This window comes from Eutrigla gurnardus, assembly GCF_963514095.1.
Source record: "Eutrigla gurnardus genome assembly, chromosome: 5".
Taxonomy (NCBI): Eukaryota; Metazoa; Chordata; class Actinopteri; order Perciformes; family Triglidae; genus Eutrigla; species Eutrigla gurnardus.
Genome location: NC_139919.1, coordinates 12,922,689 through 12,947,502, shown reverse-complemented (window position 1 = coordinate 12,947,502; position 24,814 = coordinate 12,922,689). Strand labels below are relative to the sequence as shown.

The window sequence follows — 24,814 nt, the reverse complement described above, 5'->3', positions numbered from 1 at the left end:
TCACAGTATAAACGCATGTGAACTAAAATAACGCATCCCTTTAGGATAGAAAACACACGCAAACACACGTGTACGTGCGCACAGAGATCTTACTTGAACTTTGCAAGAGTGCAAAACTGAGTGTAGGTCTTGAGGGAACAGGAAACGACTTCCCTCCTCCCCCTTCAATTCTGCCCCCCCTCCCCTGTCGCCCCCCTTCCTCCTCTCCTCCTCCTCCTCCCTCCTCCCTCCTCCTCCTCCTCTTCCAGCACCACGCTATAGCAGCGAACTAGGCAGGCCAACTTGCAGAGTGCAGCTCAGACTCGACAGCGGCTGCTTCCTACTGGGGGTCTTCGGAGAGCATCGCACTCCAATGTGCGCTGCTTTGCCCGCTGGATGTTGAAATCGCGCCGTGCGCCTCGACAGGAGCCACCATGTCCAACCCAACCCACGACCCGTTCTACTCGTCTCCGTTCGGACCCTTCTACAGGAGACACTCGCCCTACATGGTCCAGCCCGAGTATCGGATCTACGAGATGAACAAGCGGCTGCAGGCGCGCACAGAGGTGAGCCGACCGGGGAGAACTGCTGCACGGTCCCGTTTCGGCTGCGGTGCCGGTGGGGAGGGTGGCGGGCTGAGGAGGTCCGGTGCCCGGGGGGAGCAGGGGACGGGATGTCGGGGCTGGAGGGAGAGGGAGGCTTCGGGTCGCTATGCTGTCAATCAGGAGGTGTGGATGGGATGCAAAAAGTGCCAAACATTCCTGAGGTGAAAGTAAACCGTGGGGACAAAGATCATATGGAAGAGATGCGTTCACGTGGCCAATTAAGTTGCTTTGAAATTCAAATCCCCGACTGAAGTGTTGCCTGGTCGGATGAGAGTTGAGTGATTCACCTGAAGTGATAACAACCGTAAATATATGAAATTTAAAGATTTGATTCCATATTTAAAGACTCGTCACAAGGCTACACTAAGATTAAGAGTGGCACTTTTTTGCATTGTGACCTATTAATTCAGAAAGTTCTATACAAACAAACACAGAAAGACTATTCAAGTCTAACCACAAGTCATTTTTGCACGTACATTTAATTAATTTGCATAATTTTACATATCGCCTGATGTGTTTTTTTTCTTTTTGCATACTCCGTAAAAGATCAATACCAACAATAGAGTTTGAGTAAATGTAAGTAAAGTGTAAATGTAAGGCAAGATTCATGATTCATCACTCTGTTTTCTCAATGAAAGTGACCCCCATTGCAAAGTAAGATGATGATGATATAATTGCACGAGGGTGAATTAATTTCACGTCAGGTTCCTGATGCTCCAACTCGTGTGGCGCTCAGCGCACTGTGTCATTCAGACTAAACCTTTGGTGATCCCACTGTGAATTATATAGCAAGCATCTGTCTTCAGCATCTGTTCTGTGATCTCAAATGTGTAAATCTGCAGATAAAAAGTTCATCCAACATGTCAAGTTCTCCTCGAGAGGCATCTTTGGGGGAAGACAAAGCAGCGAAACAGAATTAAAAAAAAAAAAAAGCTTCTTTTAGCTGCCTTTCTGTTCACCTTTTCAACTGTAAATTATGGGGCTGCAGCCAAAGATTATTTTCATTATGCATGAGGGAACCAATTGTTTCTCAATTGATGAATTAATCATGTGGTCTATAGTAGTCAGTGAATAGAAAACTTACAGTGACCTTTGTCCAACCTACAGTCCAGAAAAAGATATTCACTTTACGATCACAGAAGAATAAAAACACAATAAAATATAAGCTTGAACCAGTACATTTCGCCATTTAAATTAAAAAGCATTTTTATGCCTATTAATCCTCTGTGAATCAACTAATTAATACTTGTTTTAGCTCCAAATATCTCATTCTTTAAATAAAGTGAGTTCTGCTGGATGCTTTAAGGCTGGAATTTGATTCCCACTGAGACGTAAAAAAAAACAAAAAAAAACTGGGGTGTTCTGTATAAATACATCTCTGAAATGATTTGATGTGAAATTGTTGCAGTCATTTTATGAAATGTTTAGAGCGCGGCTCCAGCTGAGCTGCTGCAGCAGCTCGCACAATGATGCTGACTTTCCTGAAGAGGAACTTGCAACTTTAAGCAGACCAAGGCGATGTTGCTGAGATGCAACGGCCCAGTCTGATGCATTATTCATGCGGAGTGGTCCAAGCCCCAGTGGACCTCAACACCCGCACCACACACACCCAGACACCGAGTGCAATCACTGTGCACACACGTGCACAAACTCACACGCGTGCACGTGTACGCACACGCACAAACACACACATGACAGAAGGCATGTGTTTTAATGTACCACCGTGTCCGGCGCCAACAACACATGGATGACTTCCATGTTGTGAGCACACGAACACACATCAGTTCAAACAATTAAACCACCATCTCAGGCTAAATTATATAAGTGCATAATAATGGAATTAGTTTTTTTCTCCGCGTTGATGTTCATAGCATCTTCATTCTCCTTCTCATCTTTTTTTCTGCCCTCGTTCTTCAGCAACAAGACATATTTCTCTTTAGCGACGTGCTCGTTGTTTGATTGAAATGCAGGTGGCGAATGTGATGAGGAAGAAGTAGCGTCTTATAGGGGGACATAAATGTGTCCAGCTTTCGTAATTTGTTTGCATCCAGCTGTGCCATACAGTTCAGGCTTTTAACCAAATTATATAGCAATTATCCTCGTGAATGCAAAACTGTAGCCACCAATTTACACAAACCTATTGCGTGGGGGAAAATATTTGATGAAAAGGTAAAAAAGATTGTAATAGTAATCTGCATTCACAGAGCTGCATATACAACATGTAATTGTCTCGTTCTAATGATAGAATCAAGGGTGGCTGAGATGGAAATTGTGTAAGAATATTGTGTACACTTCATGGCATTCACTTCCTGTGAAGCGAGGTTAGCTGCTGCTCCCCTAAAGGCGGTGCGTGCCTGAAGGGTCATTCTGCTGCTTCTTTTTTATCACCGAGCTGCTGCTCCGTCCGTCTCCTATAGGACGACTTTAATGGACACATTTAGAAACAAGACCATGTCAGTGTCAGTGCAGGCCGGGATGATGTTCTTCCACAACAGGAAGTTTGGGATGTTTCTTGGACAAAAAAGTGCATTCCTTTAGAAGAAAATAGCCGCATTGTCCTGCTGGAAAGTTTTTTTTTTAAATATTTCATCAAGGTTTTGCTGTGAGCAGCTGTTGCAGAAACATATATCCTTCTGGGTTTGATAAAAACAGCTGGCAGCGAACTGATCTTTCGTGGAAGTAGTTTGATTAACTCAATTTTGAAAAAACACATATGTCTATAAGTACAGTATTATATCTTAATGCTGGTGTTTTGAAGCCTTTGGCTTTGCTCGCTTGGAGACCGCTGCTATGTCTAAAAATAACAACAACAATTGCAAAGTCTTTCCAATGTTTTTCTTCTCTTTCTTTCTGATTTTATTAAAACCCTTCAGTTCACCACAAACTGGGCTTGTAAATTTGATAAATGTAACAAAATATGGAAATGGGCATAACACGTTGTTATTACACCTAATACGCAAAACATTTATGTATTTTATCTATTTATTTACATAGAAAAACCATGAAGAAATATATAACACATCAATTTTGTTTACAAAAAATGAATTCACAGAAAAATAAATGCATCTTACATAGTGATATTACTTGTGTATACAGAGAGGTTACACTTGTTAGACCTAGGATGGGCAAACAACTATACTAAAACCTACTTTTTTGGGCTTTCGAGGGACAATGCTGCATAAATCTACACCAACAACTATTCAAATCTATTGTATTTAACAATGTTTTACAGCTGACTCAGAAATAATGCATCATTTTCTGTAGTATGCATCTGAAAAATATAAGTGATTCTCATAAGCAGGGAAAATCATGCGGTATCATGGTGATAAAACAACATGTGTTTGTTGAGCTGAGTGCAGGGAATCATTTTAGACAAGTCATTGCGGGCAGGGCCGCTTCATGCATACAGCAGAAGACAGCAAGTATATGAAACAAATCCAAAGAACACATAATAGTGAATTCTTCTATTGGATTTTCGTGTGAATAAAGATATTAAAGACTTTCTTTGACTGGGTCTGTTGCCTTATTTTGTTGATCCAGTCAAAAATGATTTCAAGCTCTGCGAATAGCAGCCTTGTCAGAATTATCACCCAAGTAAAGATGCTTAACATCGTGAAAGGACTTCCATTGTTGGGGATAAGAATGGCTCCGAGCGTGCTTAACATCGTGCTTGCTGGCGGGCCGTCGAGGCAAAATGACTCACTGTAGTTTGTATTCCCACCGCTCTGAGTAGTTTTTAAACAGGAGGGGGCTGACTAAGCCGCTGTATGACACCACCTTTTGAAAAGTGTTGAAGGAGTTGACTGAAGTCACTCCTCTGTTAGAAATTCTTCCATTTGTCTTATTCATGAGTGTGCATTTGAATTTGCTTGGCTGGTGGTGCAGCCCAGGACTCAAGGACTCGACACTCGGAGGAGACTGTCTTATAGTCTGTACGAGTATAAGTGACATCTATAGCAGAGGCTTTTACGCAGTCAAACCTCTGGGTGTGAAATACCAACTTGTTAGAATTAGACAGAGAGACTTAGAGAGATGTGTTATTCCGTTTTTATTCTTGCTCATATCTGACAGAGTTTAGTTGGAGCTGGAACTTTGAGTGGACAGTGTTTGCAGCATCTGTTGATTTCTTTTCAAATCTGGAGAAAAGCAGCAGCTTTATAGTGAAGTAGGACCAGGATCCACCCTCAGATGCTCTTGAACTATTACAGACAGGTAAGAGTCAATTTTAGTGTTGCACGGTGCTTTAGAGAGGTTGTTTATGGTGTTTTGTAGTTTACTTTTCGGTGTAAACATTCTCTCATCTGTTTCCTGCATCCTCCAGACAGAAAACAACATGTTTGCTTTGAGCTATGAGGCGTTCGTGTACGTGGAGAGAGCTGCGGCGAAGCATAGGGCTGCAAATTATGATTATTCTCATTACGTATTCATCTGTTGATTGATCTACTCTCTCAAAGTACTTTCTCATATGATCAATTAATAAGTTGGCCAATAAAATGAGTGAAATATAAAAGAGTGAAAATGGTCCATCTCAGTTTCTGTGCATCCAAGGTGATGTCCTCAAATGTCTTCTGTTATCCGACCAGCAATCCCAAACTCATGTTGAATTCTATAATCATACACATGATGTAGAGAAAAATCACACAATCACAATCAAAGCAGCAACCAGAGAAGCGTGGAGTTCTTGCTCAAAGGCACAATGAGAAGGATTTTCCGAAAAGACAATTTATAGATTGATACAAAAATAATCCCTCTCAAACATCCCTTATGACCCGCTAAGTGGGTGTTTCTGCAGAGACCCTGCTGCCCTCCGCCATGTTCTTATTCACTGCACCTTTCTGGGCGTCGGCCTCCATAAAAATGTGGCGACCAGGTGACATATCGTAAGCGGGCATCAAAGAGGCAGATACGAAAATGTCGGACAAAGCACAGAAAAATGTTTATATATTGAGGTGAAACACCAAGGGTGCAAAGGTCGTTCCACAGCGACCGGGGGTTGGGGGTCGGGGGTCGGGGGTTGGCTGTCACCTGCTGGCCAGCACCGCACACCTTTGAATGATACGTTTACAAAACAAAACAAATCCTACTCATTGTGCCTTTAAAAAACTGACATAAATTCTGAATTTATTACCAAAGTAGTTGACTTATTGAATAATCAACTGATTATTTCTGCTGTATTGTAGTGATGATGATATTAAGGCTGCAGCTAGTGAGCATTTTCATTAAAGAATAATATGCAGATTATTTTCTCCATGGATCATTTTGTCTATAAAATGCCCATAAATACAGAATTCTGTTTCCTAGAACCCAAGGTGACATCTGGAATCACCTGTTTTGTCCCACAAACACTCCAGAACCCAAATATATTCAGTTTTCTTCGTAAATCAACTAATTTTTTCAGCTTTAATAGAGTTATGCTGATACACCATATAAATAAATGACAATGTCTCCCTTTGAGAGTTGTGGCTTGAATTCAAATTCCAGACTACAATGTTGTCTACTTTAGACTCCTTAACAACGCTAGCAGATTTATTTCAGGTGAAACTCTTCCTTCACTGAAGGGCTGTTTTCCGTTCCTTCCCAGTTACAACCTTTCACCTGCCCTGCACTCAGAAATAAGAAGGCATACAAAAAACATAACGACACAACAAGTACTGTGCTTGCCTGGGATCAGCGTTCACCTTTGAACTGATAACTGTGCCGCAACTTAAACAGACTTGCTCCAGTGATGACTCGGGGTCTGTTTCTCTCCCAACCTTATTACCTGCTCAATTCATACTTATTACCTGCCTGGCTGTATTTCTGCACCGGGCTGACTGCTATCCCATTACCTTCATTTTACACAACGTGAACCCGCTCTGACCTGGCAATCTAAACAGGCTTTGATGTGGATTTGATGCCATGCATACGGTGTGACCACATTGTTTCTGTGCTGTCGCTCCGGGGGCGCTGGCCCCGCCGCACGGAGGCAGCTGCGATGATTTGTGGGGGAATTTGACACTTAAGCGTATGCAAATGAGGCGGCGGATTAACATTCAGAGGAGGAGCTTGCTCGACCTCAGCCGCTGTAAGGCCATTAGCATAGAAGACATTAATATTCAGCAGAAGAGAGCAGGGACACAGAATAACACTGTAAGTAAAACTACAACACAGAGGGTGCAACAGAAGGAAAACAAAAGCATTTTAATGGAGGCGCCGTAATAATACCCACAGGGCCGTGTTCAGAGACCCCTCCGCTGCTGACGGTGGCTCTAATGGTCACACTCATCCTCCGTGGATAGACATGCAATCAGTAACAGTGATTGGCAGGCCATTCATTGGATTCTTGTGTCTATTGCACATAGTTAGTCTCATTCTCATTATTCAAATGGACCCACAGACCTGACTCATTGGCTCGACTGTGGAACTGGAGGAACTGGAGTGCTCATTATGGCAAAATCCCTTGTTCCTGTCAGCGGCAAAGTGGATCTGTTCCCATCAACATGACGTGTCAGATTGACATGAATAGGCTTATGATGTAGAGGTCAAGTTGGCACCGAGCTGTAAGGTTCACAGTGAGGGATTATAGATGAGGCACCTAGACACTCGAGGGGAGCTTCAAGTTCTCAAGACGGGAGAACTGCAAATAATGATTTTGCTCATTGATAAGTGTGATGATTACTTTCTCAGATGGTGTTTGATTCATAAAGTGTCAGAAAATTCAAAAGAAAAAAGTTGTCAGAGCCCAGAGCTAATGTCTTCAAATAGGTTGTTTTGTGTGACCAACAGATCAATTTACCATCATATAGGACAGAGAAAGCAGCAATCTTAATATTTGAGAGGAAAAATGATTGAATTAGCTACATTTTTGAGTATTAATTGATGATTGTCTTATTCAATAATTGACTAATTGTTTGAGCTCTACAAGACATCCATGTGAGCAACATATTCAGCGTTAAAGGATTTCATGTTAAATAGATATATTCACGGAGAATGCCAACTTGTTATTATTGTTTATTTTGGTGGATCCAGATTAGCCTCTGCCATAGAAGTAGCTAATCTTCCTGCCTGGGCCGGTGCATTTAAAGATGTCCTGATAAATATTACACAAGATAATTGTAATTCAACACAACCAAGTCAATTACAACTATTAATTATATCAATGATTGTTTCAATTAAACCCATATATAATATAAATAAATAAAGAAAAAGAGTTTGCCAAACAAATTAAAAGCTAATTACCAGCGTCTTTGATGTACACAACCTTTTATAATAAATACATTCAATTTAAGTTGTGTTTTTCCTTTTAGGAGTCATATCCAAACAGCTGAACTAGATTTGTTGATTAATCAATTAGTTAGTAATAATTAGAATGAATTCAAACAAAAATGCCGAACTTTGTGAGGAGTTTCTCATGATTTGTGTGAACAATTCAGAATTATTTTCCATTAAATGCGTAAACCTAAATGTTTACTTTTTTCGTTAAAGAATGCCACTTCCTAAAATGTTAAAATTCTTGCCAACACAGACATTTTTTACAGTGGATGTGAATCTGGCTGAGAGTAATTACCAGAAAGGTGTATCTCGGTGCCCTTATCTGAACCATTAGTGTTGGATTTATCTACCATCAGGGAAAACAAGCCACTATGTATCACTGAAAAGGCTTTTCGTGTGTCACAAGTGAGTTTTTAATGATGTAAAGCTGAATAAAAGGCTTAAAAATCAATTAATCAATTATTAAAAACGTGTTAACTATATTGTAGTTGAGGGCAGCGGGTCTTCTTGTGTTGTAGATGTTTGGTTAATCCTTGTTTTCTGATAAAAGCAGCCTCAGTGACACAGGGAATCTTCACAGCTAATTCATTAATTAGTGGATTAAGATATACGTATTGATTAGACAGTGTTGATTTTGAAAGTGTCCATTAAAATATCAAATACATTTAAATCAGAAAACATCTGCACGCTTCTTCCCACTCACCAAACAACAAAACAATGGAGTCCTAAATAAGAAGTCTCTATATTTGTTATTTACTCTGCCCAGACTGACTAAACAGCATTATTATTTCCATCTCTATCAACAGAGTCTCTGATATGTGTTGTTATTATGATTCATAGACATATTCACAATGAACAGACATCTGCTCATTTTGGACCCGTGAAACATCGCTCAGAGCTCTTACATTGAAAACAAAAACATTTTATATTTTCGTAATGCTGCCAGTCACTGAAAGGACTGAATCACATTAGAGTCTGCTTCCCTTATTTAACTCTCTGCCTGCATCCACCCTCGCCCAAATTAAAGAATAATGCTGCTAGAAGGTGAGCGGACAGACTGATAGTTCTGAAAAGAAGGGGAAAAGTCACCTTATCCTTAGATTACTGTGGTCATTACTGTAAACTCAGCTGAATGCCTTTTGTCTGTTTATTTTTTCCTTCACTATTTAGCTGATATTTGAGGTAAAATCACTGAATAGAGACAGAAAGGACAAAATCATCCATTTCTTGTTTTGCATTAAATTCACTGTAAAAAGCTGCACAGATTAACACAACATTTAACAGCACAGTTAAACACGATCCAGTTTTATTCTAAGTGATTGCTGACAGTAATTAATATCTCCTCATACAGACCACAGTGATGGATATTTCGATACATTTATTAATCACCAAAGGGGGAACAAGTCTGGCCCCCCATGCACCGTGTCAAATAACAAAAGAGACACAAGTCAGACACATGAAAGACGTGCTGTCACAGGAATAGCATACAAATTAATGTGACAAACTAACAAACGCATATTCCAAGAGGACACGAGTGTAGCCGAGGAGATGGCAAACCACTAAATTAAAAAACAATCTCTTTAAAGCGGCTATAATCGATATTTTTTTATCATAATAACATGTCAAATAACAATGTGGCAATGTGAAAGGGGTCGCTCATCGCAGGGATGAACGTGCATTAATATCTACATTTCTCAGCTCCTGTCGGCTTTATGAGGCTTTATAGTGAGAGGACCACAACCTTAGTGTTTTGGTTCACTCACACCGTGTTGTTTTCGGCTGCAGCAGGCAGAGAAAAAACAAGCTCTAAAACCCCACTGTACTCTACCTGCTCAGCACCAGACTGCAGACAGACTCAGTTGGTGACTATCTGGTGAACACAGTGGACCATTTAACAGCTAAAGGGCCAAATTTCTCCCTCAGGAGTTGGTAGAGACCAAAACAGAGCTAAACTAGAGACTATCTTGTGATGGGATCACACCAGCCGTGACACCAAATTGATCCAGGGGTGTGTGTGCGTGTGTGTGTGTGTGTGGTTGGGCTTTGTGAAAGTTCCTGCTAGTGTTTCCAGGTCTACATGTTCTATATCTAACCCAGATGCAGCCCACCAAACTTGTCTCTGCTGTGACTGGCCTCATAAATAACTTCACATGACTTTGTGTGCTATTTATTGTTTATGTTCTTTATATTATATCGTCCATTGATTGTTGTGTTCGTTCTGCTGGCTTCACTACAAATTCCCCTCGGGGATAATAAAGACACCTTGAATATTAAAAGAATGGGTCCTTTTCCCAGCAGCCATTTTGACATGTCATAGCAGGTTAAACATGTGTAATTGCTCAAAATTAATTATGCTCCCATTCTATTCAGTGTACCACAGTCATTCCAGTGAACCAGTGATCACGATACCTGGCCCACCTAAATGGAACAGGGCCATAATTAATGTTATTAATTACACCGTCTTTTACCCTGCAATGGCATGTCAAAATGGCTGCTGGGAAAAGGGCCTATTCCAGCGTCCTGCAAAACTAAAAGTGAAGTGAACATTTTGTTAGTCATTGGTAGCGTGAATCATTAGTGTCGGTAGTCACGTTAATCGTTTGTCACTCACTAGTCACAACACTTGATGTGTCATCTTTTCCTGAGCCTAACTAAGTGGTTTTGTTGCATAGACCTAACTTCCTCTGACAACAGACTTTTATTTTGAAAAGACACTATGCACGTAACAAACTTTATACAAACATTGTGTTGACACGCCGACACTGACACATACAAAAGTGACAGGGTATGTAGAAGCGTTGGAGCTTTGACCAGGCGGCATCATTTAACGCCTCGGAGTGAGAACGTGTTGGATATGTCAGTGTGTTGTCACACTTGTTTCTGCTGCCCCCAAGTGTCCAAAAAAAGATTGGATCCCATTGATCCATTAACTATAGTATTTAAAAGGCTTGTCTTAGTTTTCCAATTAAAAAAAAACATTCTGAAACTTAACTACTCCCATTTTTAACACAAAATGAAGAGACCCTCTAATGATGGGATCACACCAGATTTCTTCAATGTCCAACCCCCCACTTCCTGTAACCTTGCTCAGACCACGGCCATCTTTGAACTTGACCTCCATTTTGATCTCACCTGTTAAGTTACGTGATCTCTTTTTTACAAGGTTGCAACACTGCTGAGTTGACAAAACCTGTCCACATACAGAAATATAAAGATGCACGTTGCTGTCGTGGTAATAAAATAATAATAATCATAATTAAAGGATGGAAGATAAACACACCCACTATAGAGTAGAGACATTACAAATAGATACAAACAGGTTTGGATATGATCTCCTCCGATGTGTATATTTAATATGACACATTCACACAATGGTCTCATTTCACTTTGTTGCTCCAGTAATGTCACACTGTACACGGGATTCTCTGAGAAGATGTTCCCAGAAAATAATAGAGAAAAAAGAAACAAGGCCTTGTCAAACAATAAGCGTCACATCCAGCAGGATGCTCAGACAATAGACCCACCTTTTTCCTGGCCCTTTCCCGTGGTTCCTTCCAGGCTGCACTGTCGCTCAGATAACAGAGGAGACAGACGGGCCTGTGGTCCGTCGATGTCCTGTTGTTCTCTTCCCCGATGTGGTAAGAGAGTCCGTCCTGAAACAAAGAGGTCACGGGTTGATCTCTGCTGAAGTGTCTTTGATTAAGGAGCCGAAAGCAGCCTTAAGGATTGTTTGCACTTTTTAAAATTAGTTATGTAAAACACATTGAATAAAACTTTGTTTCTTTACTACTATTCCTACATTTTTCTCTGCAGGTTTTTGGACTAACTAACTACCAATGACTTGGTAAGATCAGGAAAAGATGGTGGTCACGATGTCATGATTAAAAGAAACCGATGTAGACTGTGAGAGGAAATCAGAATAGGGCTGTCCCATGTTAAATCCATTGTTTTATTGAACCATCCATCATCCACCTAGATGCAAACGTACAGTATAAACGCAGATTTGCTGAAGCAACTAATGCTTCCATGATTCTCTGGAGAACTTTACGATTGGTCTGCTTCTGGTCTATTTAGGCAGGTTTTGTTATTTTTTATTTTAATTTTAGTAAGGTTCTTTCCTGGGATGTTCCTCTTCATAATTTGCAATGTTTGTTTCTAACTGAAGTAATGACATACTGATGTGCAGATACATTTTTTTTTATCAGCAATATTATAATTTCTGGTTAAATTTTCACCTGTTTCCCGTTATTTATTCACTGTCCTAACTATCCATCATCCCATACTTTTTACTTTGCAGTTTTAATGGCCTTTTCTACTCTGTTTGAACTGGAAAGTTACACGATAAGCTGGTCGAAGTAAATTTACTTAAGTCTCTTATGATTGATTGGCCCTTTGCCACTTAGCTTGTAGAAAGAGTAACTCGTGCTGCACACTTAGCTGAAAAATATATTTCATCATGAAGCAGAAAAGACATTTCAGTGATATTCATACAGTGAACACGAGGGAGACGCGCTGCTCTTCAGGTCTCCAACACCAGGAGCCAGACTCTGCTCTGCTTGCTGGCTGTTTCGTCATTTTTGCTGATCAGCTGCTTGACTCTGATGTAGTTTACTGTTTTTCCTGTGAGATGAAATAAAGTCAACTCTTACGAATGAATAGGGAACGGACTACGGAATATTACCATCCTGGACTTATTCACAATTTATGTTGTCCGAAAACACTTGCTGAGCGCGCTTGCACTCCTTCAGTATCTTCCATATGAAATAACACTCCTCCAGTCAGTTCTCTGCCAAAAGACCCTGCAAGTAGCCAAACTTCTGCTCTGTTGAAGTGTCATTGAGCAAGACACCTCTCTGGGGCTGTTGTATCGCAATGAACCCTGACCTCTGGTCTCAACCAGGGAGGATCTGATTTTTATATCAAGGAATAATTATCATCATTCTCATTCCCCAAAATGCTGGTTTAAAATAATGATTACGGCTCATGCAACATCAGACGTATTCCTGTTCCAGTGGCTTCACATTCCCTGTCACTCTTGCATTATATATGACATGATGAGCTCAGCTTTATGCATAGGCTCTTTAGTTAGTAGATTGCATGCAGTGTCCAGGGTTTAACACAATAAGCAGCAGTAAAAACAGTTTATGGCAGACACATCAAAATGAAATGGTTTTGGTGGAGTTGAAATCGCACCTTATTAACCAAGATATTTAGCTATTGTGATAGATATAATAATTTTTATAATGAAAAAAAGACTAGACAAGATCAGTCAAAGATACATCATGACATTTCATTTGATATATTATAATAAAAATACAATATATACATATAAATAATGCTTTGTTCAGTACCGCCATCAATTGATCAAATGCATCTAAAAATCGTGTCTTCATTTTTTTATGTGTAGCTTGCTAATTTCACAGAATACAATTCATCCAACAGCACAGTCGTCTAAACTGAACCATATCTGAGGATGTGATGAATCCCGTATTGATTGAGTTTCTTGTTAGGCAGTAGGAGGAAGTGCGCCGCACGTTGATTGTTTACTGGTCTAAATTCTCAGCATCAGGGAATACAGGCTGGATGGATAGAGTGCTGTTATTGTGTCCAAGCCAGTGCCTGATCCTGACCTTCCTTTTGATATTAATTTCTCATGGGTGCTGTAAATTATTTGACTTCCCCGGTTTATCATTCATGCATTTTGTTGTTGTTTCATGATTTTCATCCTTATTGATGTTTGTTGTCACTTAACATGGTGCCCTAATCTCGTGTCTGTGCTGGTGCATATTGACTTATTTTTGCATTTTCTTTATTAAGGTGAGACACTTTTTAGGCAGCTTGGTTGTTTATCATCAGAACCTGTACACATTTCAGGCTCATTTATATGTAGAGAAGGAACTATTGATTTTGTGATTTTTTTATTTAGTTATTCATTTAAAGGAGACACATCATTCTCATTTCCAGGTTCATATTTGTATTTTGGGTCTCTGCCTGAACATTTCTCATACTGCCTTAATAAACCTGTATTCACCCTGAAACATTCTGTTTGAGGCAACGATCAGGCAACGACGTCATTGAGCTAAGTTAGCATTTGCACTTTAGCGAGCATTAGCCAGCAATATGTCCATGGTGACATGCTACTTTAATGGAAATAATCCTTGTGACGGTGTAAAAGAAACAAGCAGGGAGCTGGTGAGTGAAAGCAAATGTCACAGCCTCTCCAGCTTAATCGTTGTCATGACGATGATATCATATTCAAAGTATGTAAATCACTGAGGCAGACTGGAGGCATTGTAGCATATGGTCAAGTCTAGTTTGGCTTAAGGATATTTAAGCCAAACTAGAGTCATATCACTGAGTCCAGCCAGTTAATGTTGAGGGATAAAAGGTCAGACTAGCATGTATCATGATGTAGCTGTATTGGACAAACCAGGGGCTTGACTGGAGCTGTATGCTGCTAGCCAGGATCTATTTGGAGAGAAATAAACCTCAATGTTTTTATGTTGATAAAAAAACAAAACGTCAGTCAATCATGTAATGTGTTTTTGGAAGCATTTTTTTAAAATGAAAGATGAAAGAATACATATATGATGGGTTATAGAGTGCTGTAGGCAAAACATATTTTTTGTAGGGCAATACCTGAAGGTAGCATCACATTGGTTCCCTCCACAAAAAAAGAAAGGGATTTTTGCAGAAAATACGTCTTCACGAATAGACATCACTAAGAAAAAATGAGGCTGTAAGGCAGACTAGTCGACGTTTTTTCACATTATGCCACTTGTTAGCAACTGCCTTCATGTAAAAGGGTATTTACTGACATATTTTCATAGAACAAATTGTCAACCCATCCGGAAAAAACTCATTGACTTCAAGACAAGGGGAGTGGAAGTGCAAACATGCTAACTCATTTCCAGGGCTTATTCCTGCACCACTCTATAGTGGGACAAAACTCTATGCTGTCACATGACGTGTGACCCTTCCTTCTTTTATAGTTTCGTTGATGTTTGCTTCCTGAAGTCATTCATATACCCTGCAACTGGAAATAAAGTGAAAACTGTGTAACGGTCATTTCATTATATATAGTTTCGACATCACAGCCGTATAGACTGGCGACCTGTCCAGGGTAAAACCTGCCTTCGCCCAATGACAGCTGGGATCGGCTCCAGCCCCCCCGCGACCCTGAATACAGGATAAGCGGTAGACAATGGATGGATGGATGGACATCACAGCCATACAGAAATTCTGATTATGCGTTTAAAGGCACAGTTTCTGAATATGTATTTCTCCATGGATTGAGTGGATTTTGATACATTCAAAGTATTTATACAGCACTTAGACCTGATTTGTAATTAAAAAAAAAAAAAAATGTACAGTGTGGGCCCTTTTGTCATTTAATCAATGTGTAAAGTATTCAATATTCAAAGTGATGTCTTCAGATTCAGATACAGGCCAAAACCCAAAGATATTGAATTCACAATAGTATAAAAGACTGAAAAGCCTCAAATCCTTTAATCCAGTATTTTCCAAGTTCAAGGTCTGGACCCCCTCGATAGGTTCACAAGACAAATCTGAGGGGTCACCAGATGTTTAACGAGTTGGGTAAGACATTATTAGCTCCTTATTGGTAGTTTAATGAGGAAATGTTTGCTTTCATGAAATCATTTTGTATTTGCTTGAAGTGCTTGAACGCCTCATAGATGTAACCCTTGTCGATGTTAGCAGTCACTTTTCTAACGGGTCACAAAAAGGTTGTGCTGAAATCCATTTTTAAGAATTTAGCTGAAGCCTTCAGCAAGTCCCACTTGTCAGTCAGTGTGTGTGTATTGATCAAGGACACCAGGACAGTTATATTATTGCTGTTGTGAGGATCAATCCTTTGACCATCTGGGTGAAAGCCACTGAATACATCCTGCAGTCATGGCAGCAGCTCCTCTCGTGCATGTTTCCTGCATTAAAACAGCAGACAAACAACTTCTTAACCTTGAACCTAAACACATATTGTAACACAAACAGTGGTCTCTGACTGCTGCTTCTGGCTTCTGACAATAAAGAAAGAGGGAGAATGGGAACGATGCCTAAGTAAATTGGCAGGCATGCAATTAAACGTGGGAACTTCTTCACTGACTCCATTTATATTAGAAAGTTCATTCCTAGTGAATGTGCAGCGGCTGTTCAAGGGCAATGACTTTCCCCCGCTACTGCATTCATTTCTCCACATTTGCATAATGCCTGGCTGGTGGCTGTGAGGTGGCCAAATGCAGCAACATGTTAAGTTTGCATTATATAAAACACTTAAGACCCAAGAGGTTAACCTGTACTGAAACATTAGTGTGCACTGAGTGTGACATGATTAAAGCGATGTTGTCTGTGTAGTCTAAAGGAGTGGTTCTTGTACTCTGTCATTCGAAAGGACGCCTTAATAGAAACAGTACCTGTATGTGTGCTGAAGTTTTCTTTAAGGGCCACCATGTCTGGGGACTTATACTAAACATCTTGTTAATGTCTAAAGGGAATGAAAAAAAAAATCAAAGAACCCAATTTGGCATCATCAGACTGCCCTTTTTGTTCGACCAAATTCCAACGCTCAAAGAATTAAACTTACAATTATGTAAAACAGCAGTAAAAGTAGCAAAACAAATGTTATTTTTCGCTTCTTAAGGTGAAATACTACAGAAAAAAAAAACAATTTAGTTGTTTGTTTTACTACACTTTGTCTAAATTCACCAAAAGTTGTCATTAGATAATGCCTAATTTGCATATTTAAACATACATTTCAGAATATAGAATGATTTAAAAAAAGATTGTCTTAATGTAAGTAATCAACTCGGGCAGTTTCATGGTATATTAGATCATTTTCATCCTATTCAGCTGTAGTGTCAACCTGTATCTTCATATAAGAACTCTCAGTAGCCCTTAAATATATCACACTTTATCTCTATCTATATGTATATGCTGAAGGTTTTTACCGAGAGATTTGTTCACATATAATTCGTAGCCTGAATAAGAGATCATTTTAGTCCTAATAACATGGCGCAAATATTTTTTTATGGCTGACAGGCTTTCTTTATGGAGTTTAGGGAGTGATAAAAGGAGATTCACTCTGTATTAACCTTTGACTAATATGTCAACAAAAATAAACAATCATATATAGTATATATATATATATATATTTAAAAAGTTGACCTTCAACACTTCACCAGACAATCAAACAAATGCTACCTTGCTAAAGATCCTTTCGAATCATAGAGAGTCTTTGGTTCTGTTAAGTTGTTTTGCTCTGTAATAACTTGAAGCTGTTTGAATCTCAGGGAAACAGCGATACTTCCTTGGCCCACCAGTCAGTCGGGCTACATGCTATTCAGGAGCTGAATGGGGTTTCAGACATTGGTAATTCTCCAAGGTCAGGCCCCAGACACGCCTACACTCTTGGAGGCTTTTCTGCCTCAAGAGGCTGGAAGCAACAGCAGAAAAAACTACAGACTGAACAAAAGCTTGCTGGAAAAAAATGGATACTGTATAACATATAGACATCAGTGGTTTCAGGACTGTTAGAAAACTCTATTATGTGGCTGTGTGAATCGTGAATGCCCTCAATATCTCTGCAGTGCATACAGATGTATGTACTGAATATATAGCTTTAGTACATATGGGTGTATTTGTGTATGGATGCATGTGTACAGTACAAAGGCTTGTGCAAAGATAGATGTAGACAGTACATGTGCATTTTTATAGACAGTAAAACTTCTCTTTGTGTGTTCTGTTGCCACATTGTGTCATCTGCCTCTCCATCCTTCATGAACATTTCTATATGCGAGGACTTAACCCTCAGCTCTGTTGCTATTTATTGAGGATCCTCCCTATGCTGTCCCTCCAATCCTCTGGATTTCCTGTAAATCCCTGGGGCCTGGCCAGCACTGGTGATTTGTGGTTGGCTAGTGGGCAATTGACACATTGATAAATCCCCCTCAGATGGGGTGCGATCCGTTTGAATCAATAGAGCCTTATCGGCTGACGGCCGCCATGGCCGCGACCATGTCGGTTCACCTCGGGTCCCTCAGAGTCGGCCTGATTTGTAGCATTTGACAACAAACATCGTCACGCCACATGGTTCGTCAGAGAGTCCACGGGCGTAAATGAAGGCAGGATGTTGTCTGTCAGTGGTGAGCTGCAGAGAGGACGGCAGACACACACAGAGAGGGAGGTGGATCCAGAGACAGACAGGCAGAGATAAAACAAAAAAAAAAGGCTCACAGGATATTGGAAGGACTTTTCCCCCTAGTTGTCTCATTTACAATTTTATAACCTGCTACCAATGACAGAATAAAAAGTGGAGCTCCTAACATTTCCTGCAGTAGTCGAGGGATTGAAATTGAAGACCACATCCACAGCACCATGAGCCTTCAGTGTGGCTTGTTCAGCTTCAGCCAGAGGATTCATGTGGCTTGTGTCCACTGGCCAGGCTTTAGCTGTTCTCCGGCCCGACTGGCTCGGGTCCAGCTTCTCCTCTGTCTTTAGATCTGAGCCAAACCATGCCAGTCCACGGCTAAGCCAGCCACGTTTTACAACTTGGCAAGACTCTGGCCAAAAGCTGCCCAACGCTCCAGTTTGGGGGATTAATGGTCACTGATTCTAAATAGAGCATCCCCTGCATATAATGGAAAAGTTCTGAGCAACATTTAACTTTATTAGCTAGCGCTACTAAATGCATATTTAATTTACAAAATAAGTGATTAGGAGAAGAGCAATGAAACTGTCAAGTGCCTTTAGTTATATTGCTGTAAACTAAATGCTGTTCATGTCGCATTAAATGTGCTTGTTATTTTCAGATTTCTCTTTTGTCCAGGTGGAGTTTCAACAGAGACACAGACTAACTCATCACAAATGGTTGGACCCTGCTGTCAACTATGCTCTTTGTGAAATACATGCCCTCTTTTGGGAGGTTGTAGGCCCAAACCAAATGTCAGTAGACTGACAAAATGAACTACATTGTGTGAGAGTAGTATTATATATTATTTCGTAAAAAGGTGTAGTTTCAGGACAATGCTAAAAGACAGGGTAGGAAGGGCACGGAGGGAAAAAAATGAAAATAATAGTAACTGAGTCAAATAAAGACACCATATTTGTGAAATCTCTGTCAGTAAAACTGCTGAAATCCGAATGAGGGGGAGGTTAACTTACCCTCTTTGTAAAACTGAATGAGGGGGATTTGAAGGAGGACAGTGTTCTGTAAAAGAAGAGAAGTGGGAGCTTAAGTAAAACACTTTTCATTAGAACAGTAAGAGGAAGCTTAATGAAGAGCCTTTAAAACAGAGTGATGGGAGCCCTCAGGATGACAGCAGCAAAAAATTTATCTCCAACACTAAATCCAGGCAGTTTATGTCAAAATGGGGATCACACTCCTTCATGAAATCCTCTAACCTGTTTTTAGCAGCAGGGGAAGCGCAGGTGGTTTTGTGCTTGGCTCCAGAAGAAATGTAATGTGTGGATTTTAAGGATAAAACTTGTGATGTTGAATATTATTGTAAACAAATTGTGTATGTATCTAAAGCCTGATATAGCTTATTATTTGTGTGCCATGGTGGAGGAAGTATGATTAACTTCTTCTTAAGTAGTAATGCCCCACTATAGAAATAATCCATTACAAGTTCAAGCTCTACACTCAAAATGTAAACTAGTTTATGCTGTTGGATAGTTAAATCTGTGACAACACATTATTTTAGGAGCTGATTATATGTGTTGTATGTAAATCTCAAATTGCAAACTACACTCAACAAAAATATAAACGCAACACTTTTGTTTTTGCTCCCATTTTTCATGAGATGGACTTAAAGATCTAAAATTCATTCCAGATACACAATATTACCATTTCTCTCAAACATTGTTCACAAATCTGTCTAAATGTGTGATAGTGAGCACTTCTGCTTTGCTGAGATAATCCATCCCACCTCACAGGTGTGCCACATCAAGATGCTGATCTGACATCATGATTAGTGCACAGGTGTACCTTATACTGCCCACAATAAAAGGCCACTCTGAAATGTGCAGTTTTGTCTCACAGCAAAATGCCACAGATGCCACAAGCATTGAGGGAGCGTGCAATTGGCATGCTGACAGCAGGAATGTCAACCAGATCTGTTGCTCGTGCATTGAATGTTCATTTAAGCCGTCTCCAAAGGCGTTTCAGAGAATATGGCAGTACATCCAACCGGCCTCACAACCGCAGACCACGTGTAACCACACCAGCCCAGGACCTCCACATCCAGCAGGTTCACCTCCAAGATCGTCTGAGACCAGCCACTCAGACAGCTGCTGAAACAATTGGTTTGCATAACCAAACAATTTCTGCACAAACTGTAAGAAACCGTCTCAGGGAAGCTCAACTGCATGCTCGTCGTCCTCATCGGGGTCTTGACCTGACTCCAGCTCGTCGCCGTAACAGACTTGAGTGGGCAAATGCTCACATTCTTTGGCGTCTGGCACGTTGGAGAGGTGTTCTCTTCACGGATGAATCTCGGTTTACATTGTTCAGGGCAGATGGCAGACATGGCGTCGTGTGGGTGAGCGCTTTGCTGATGTCAATGTTGTGGATCGAGTGACCCATGGTGGTGGTGGCGTTATGGTATGGGCAGGCATCTGTTATGGACGAAGAACACAGGTGCATTTTATTGATGGCATTTTGAATGCACAGAGATACCGTGATGAGATCCTGAGGCCCATTGTTGTGCCATACATCCATGAACATCACCTCATGTTTCAGCAAGATAATGCACGGCCCCATGTTGCAAGGATCTGTACACAATTCTTGGAAGCTGAACATGTCCCAGTTCTTGCATGGCCAGCATACTCACCTGACATGTCACCCATTGAGCATGTTTGGGATGTGCTTGACCGGCGTATACGACAGCGTGTACCAGTTCCCACTAATATCCAGCAACTTCGCACAGCATTGAAGAGGAGTGGACCAACATTCCACAGGCCACAATTGACAATCTGATAAACTCTATGCGAAGAAGATGTGTTGCACTGCATGAGGCAAATGGTGGTCACACCAGATACTGACTGGTTCTGAGTCCCCAGACCCCCAATAAAGCAAAAAAAAAATGCACATTTCAGGGTGGCCTTTTATTGTGGACAGTCTAAGGCACACCTGTGCACTAATCATGATGTCAGATCAGCATCTTGATGTGGCACACCTGTGAGGTGGGATGGATTATCTCAGCAAAGCAGAAGTGCTCACTATCACACATTTAGACTGATTTGTGAACAATGTTTGAGAGAAATGGTAATATTGTGTATCTGGAATGAATTTTAGATCTTTAAGTCCATCTCATGAAAAATGGGAGCAAAAACAAAAGTGTTGCGTTTATATTTTTGTTGAGTGTATATAGAGAAATAATAAATGTAGTTGAGTACAATACATCCCTCTAAAATGTTGTATAATATTTTAGATGGAAATACAAAGTACTTAAGTGGTATAAATACAGGAAAAGTGCAGTAGGCTGCTTGTTTAAAATAATACATTAATTAAAATGTATGTCAATAACTTATAGATTGGAAAATGTTAAAGAGGTTACTTATTGTTTATTGTAATGTTATTATTTGTCTCCTTAGAAATTAAGGTTTATTTTGAAGACGTAATGTCGCTCACAGACATAAACGTATGCTGCCTTCAGGTGCTAGTTGAAAGATACTTCCCACCCATTTGTGAAGTGGGAATTACGAGAATGTCATGTTCAAGTGCTTTGTTATAGGACAAATTGAAAAAATGGTGGACGCAAAGTTTGCTATTAGCTGTGTATTGGAAAACTACTTTCTATTATTCAATTGATGTCTCAGAAGGAACGCAACTGTATGGACAAGGTAACGTCAACCAATGTAATAACTTTGCACCACGAGCAGACTATAGTCCATTTGTTTGGGATGGAATGATACATAGCAATGGTCTGTATCAAGTTAAATGTACATAGATTTCAGATTAAATTAAGGCACAAGCAATATATTATTTAAGTATTAGCTATAGCTAATAGCCTACTTAAATAATAATAAAAAAGAATACTGTTCAAAATAAAGAATTACGTACTATCCATGACCGAATATGTCCCTTTTGCCACCATGTTGAAACATTCTGTTCACGCCAACTCAGGAACTCTGCTTTCAGAATTATCTCCGAATTTTACACTCGTAATCACGATTTGAGGGGCGTTTATGTTCAATTTCCGAGTCTGCAGCTCGTATTTATCGTAATTCCGACAGCACTTACAGGCAGCAGTAGCCCGAAGTTCAGAGGACAAGAGACTGAAAAATAACGTATTCCTGTTTGAAAATGTCGTATTCCGTGTTTGTTTGGCATCTGGCTAATAACAGCACAAGGTCTGTCCGTGTTTCGTTTCACATTGTGTTTGATATTGAGTGACAATATAACGTTTTTCCATTGTTTGAAAGTTTGAAAGCTCACTATGTTTACGCTAACGTTAGCAAGACTGCTACATTAGCTCGTACCGCGATTTCAGTACGTTTGGTTGGCTTGTATAACAGTAGCTAAAGGGGTATTTTATGTGTGGTTTCAATTAGCGTTTTTGTAGTTGTAGTTAAAATGTTTAATTAATAAACAGCAACTCATCATCAGTCTGAGGTGTGTGACATGTATAGTATTTTATTAGGCTAAGCACCAGTTACAATGTTGGACAAATATCACAATAACGTTAATAAACAAGCCACTTTTGCACTGGGTGACATGTTGCTTTATTATGATGAACATGGCCCTTCTGGGTGATTATGTAGATTCTTATGAGTAACATTAAATCCCACCCATCCTGTTAATAATCAGTAGGGTACCGAATATGTTTAATCCATATGTTTTAAAGAGGTTTTTGGTTGAAGTCACAAACAGTAACCATTAAAAGATGGACCAGCGCTTTGTTGATAATCAGAAAAATGTAGAACAATGCAACCCTTATCATTTAATGCTAAATAGAGACAGTTTTTTGTATTTGTCACAACCGTTATTTTGATGCAGAGCACAGAAATCAACGGTACAGTGTGTGTGTGTGTGTGTGTGTGTGTGTGTGTGTGTGTGTGTGTGTGTGTGTGTGTGTGTGTGTGTGTGTCTCATAGTGTCTCATGGTGCTGGATTATGGGTTGAACTGAATCTGTATGCGGAGCAGCACCAAAGTTAGTGAGTTTCTGGTGTGTCACTCTTCTCTGTCAGTCTCTTCTGAAATAGCTGTATTCATATGAAACCATCACCACACACATGCTGGCTGTTCACACCAGCTGATTCTCACAGTATGACACAGGTAGTCAAACACACACAGACACACACGGCAGCTCATGCAGTCTGTTCCCGGAGGACAGCTGGCCAGTGATTCATTCACATACACAGAGACACCCTGGCATGTTTCCACATATTACACTAATTGACCTACTGGGGGTGCTGTAATTACTGGTCAACATTTCCATAACAATACATGATGATTTTGACAGAGCAGGTCCAGCTTTTGATGAAACTTGCACCATTAACAATTATAGGTATGTGTTATGGTGCTGAAGGTTTTAGAGTAGACTAAACTTGTTGAAAGAGGATGGTCAACTTTTTTTAACATTAAAAGGCCATAATTATTGTACAATGACTTAATACATTTTTTATTCAAATATTCTTTTTCAGCTTGATTTATTCAACAGCAGTTTTGTGATTCACACTTATAAGGTTTATTTATAAAACAATTATAAAACAAATGATTCCATGATTAATCAGGACAAGACAGTCACAAGATGAATAGATTATGAAAATAATCATTAGTTGCAGCCTGTCTAGGAAGAAGGATGTATCTTCTTACAGTTTCTGGCATCATTAATGGGGAATGATTTTTCTTTGGAAAATTGATTAATATAATAATTTCAGTAATAATAATAATAAATACATTTGGTTGAAAAACATATATTTGAAAACACATCTGCTTACCTATCTGCACATTTTTCTATAAGGGATAAATCTTTCACTCATATTTAATAAAATAATAGGCCTCCATACTAACTCCTGATCTCCTATTGATTGGCCGGCTGGATGAAGGTTTAGGTCCTCCTGACTAGATCTTGCTCTCTTTGCGTTGGACTCACTGCGTTTGAGGCACGTTGACCTGCGAGGAGCCCCGGGGCTGCTTATCGGGCTTGACACTGCTTGATGGTGACAACGCTAATTGTCAACATCTGGAAAGTGCTTGCCATCCCTCAGCCCTGCCCAGAATGAAACGCAGCGATCTGTCATAAGGCGTCAGAGGAAATTAGCCTCAGTTGAACGTCAGTAGTGGAGGGGTGGGGGAGTCCCATAACATTATCTGAGGTTTTGGGGAGGAGAGGAGGAGGGTTAATGGCTATTAGAGGAGTAATTTAAGGGCAAAGAGATTTACATGAATGTGTTTCCTCACAGAGTGTACTCTGATAACTTCTTCTGTTACTCTTTACATATACTAGCACTAGTACTACAACTAGTGTACTATTAACACTTATACCTACAATTACTACTACAAATTACTATTGTTACTACTCTTACTATCGGCTACCAAAACTACTAATAGCTGCTAGTATTATAACTACTACTCCGACTAATACTTACTAATGTTACTTTAATACAACTAGTGCTCCAAAAGTTTACTTTAACTGTCCATATTTTTACAAATACAAAATAATGTTACTACATCTACTACTCTGGGGTTATTGCTCTTTCTACTGATATAAGCGTCACTACTGCTGTTGCTACTACCACTACTGTGATAATACCTTTTATCTTCTCTGCCAAAATAAGAAAGGTCAAGTGTGCTTATTATTTATCACTTGCAACTATAAAGAAAATACCTATAAAAACATACAAATCCAACATTACCGCCAATTTGTAATGATGGCAATAATAATAATGATATATGATATAATACTGACTTATAATATAATATATATTATAATAAAATCTCTTTTGAAGGTTCAAG

General features: G+C 39.8%; 1 protein-coding gene across 7 annotated transcripts in view; it reads left to right on the top strand.

Annotated features, from left to right (window-relative positions):
- Window positions 1-248: 248 nt before the first annotated feature.
- ldb2a (LIM domain binding 2a) overlaps window positions 249-24,814 on the top strand; it is an 88,251-nt gene continuing 63,685 nt past the window's right edge. For 4 of the 7 annotated variants that reach the window (XM_084009740.1, XM_084009738.1, XM_084009737.1 and 1 more), the window contains exon 1: window positions 249-545. In XM_084009740.1, the coding sequence (XP_083865866.1) occupies window positions 414-545 (132 nt within the window). In that variant the 5' untranslated portion in view covers window positions 249-413. The remainder of the gene's footprint in view (window positions 546-24,814) is intronic. The other 3 variants (XM_084009741.1, XM_084009739.1, XM_084009736.1) reach the window with 1 other exon arrangement.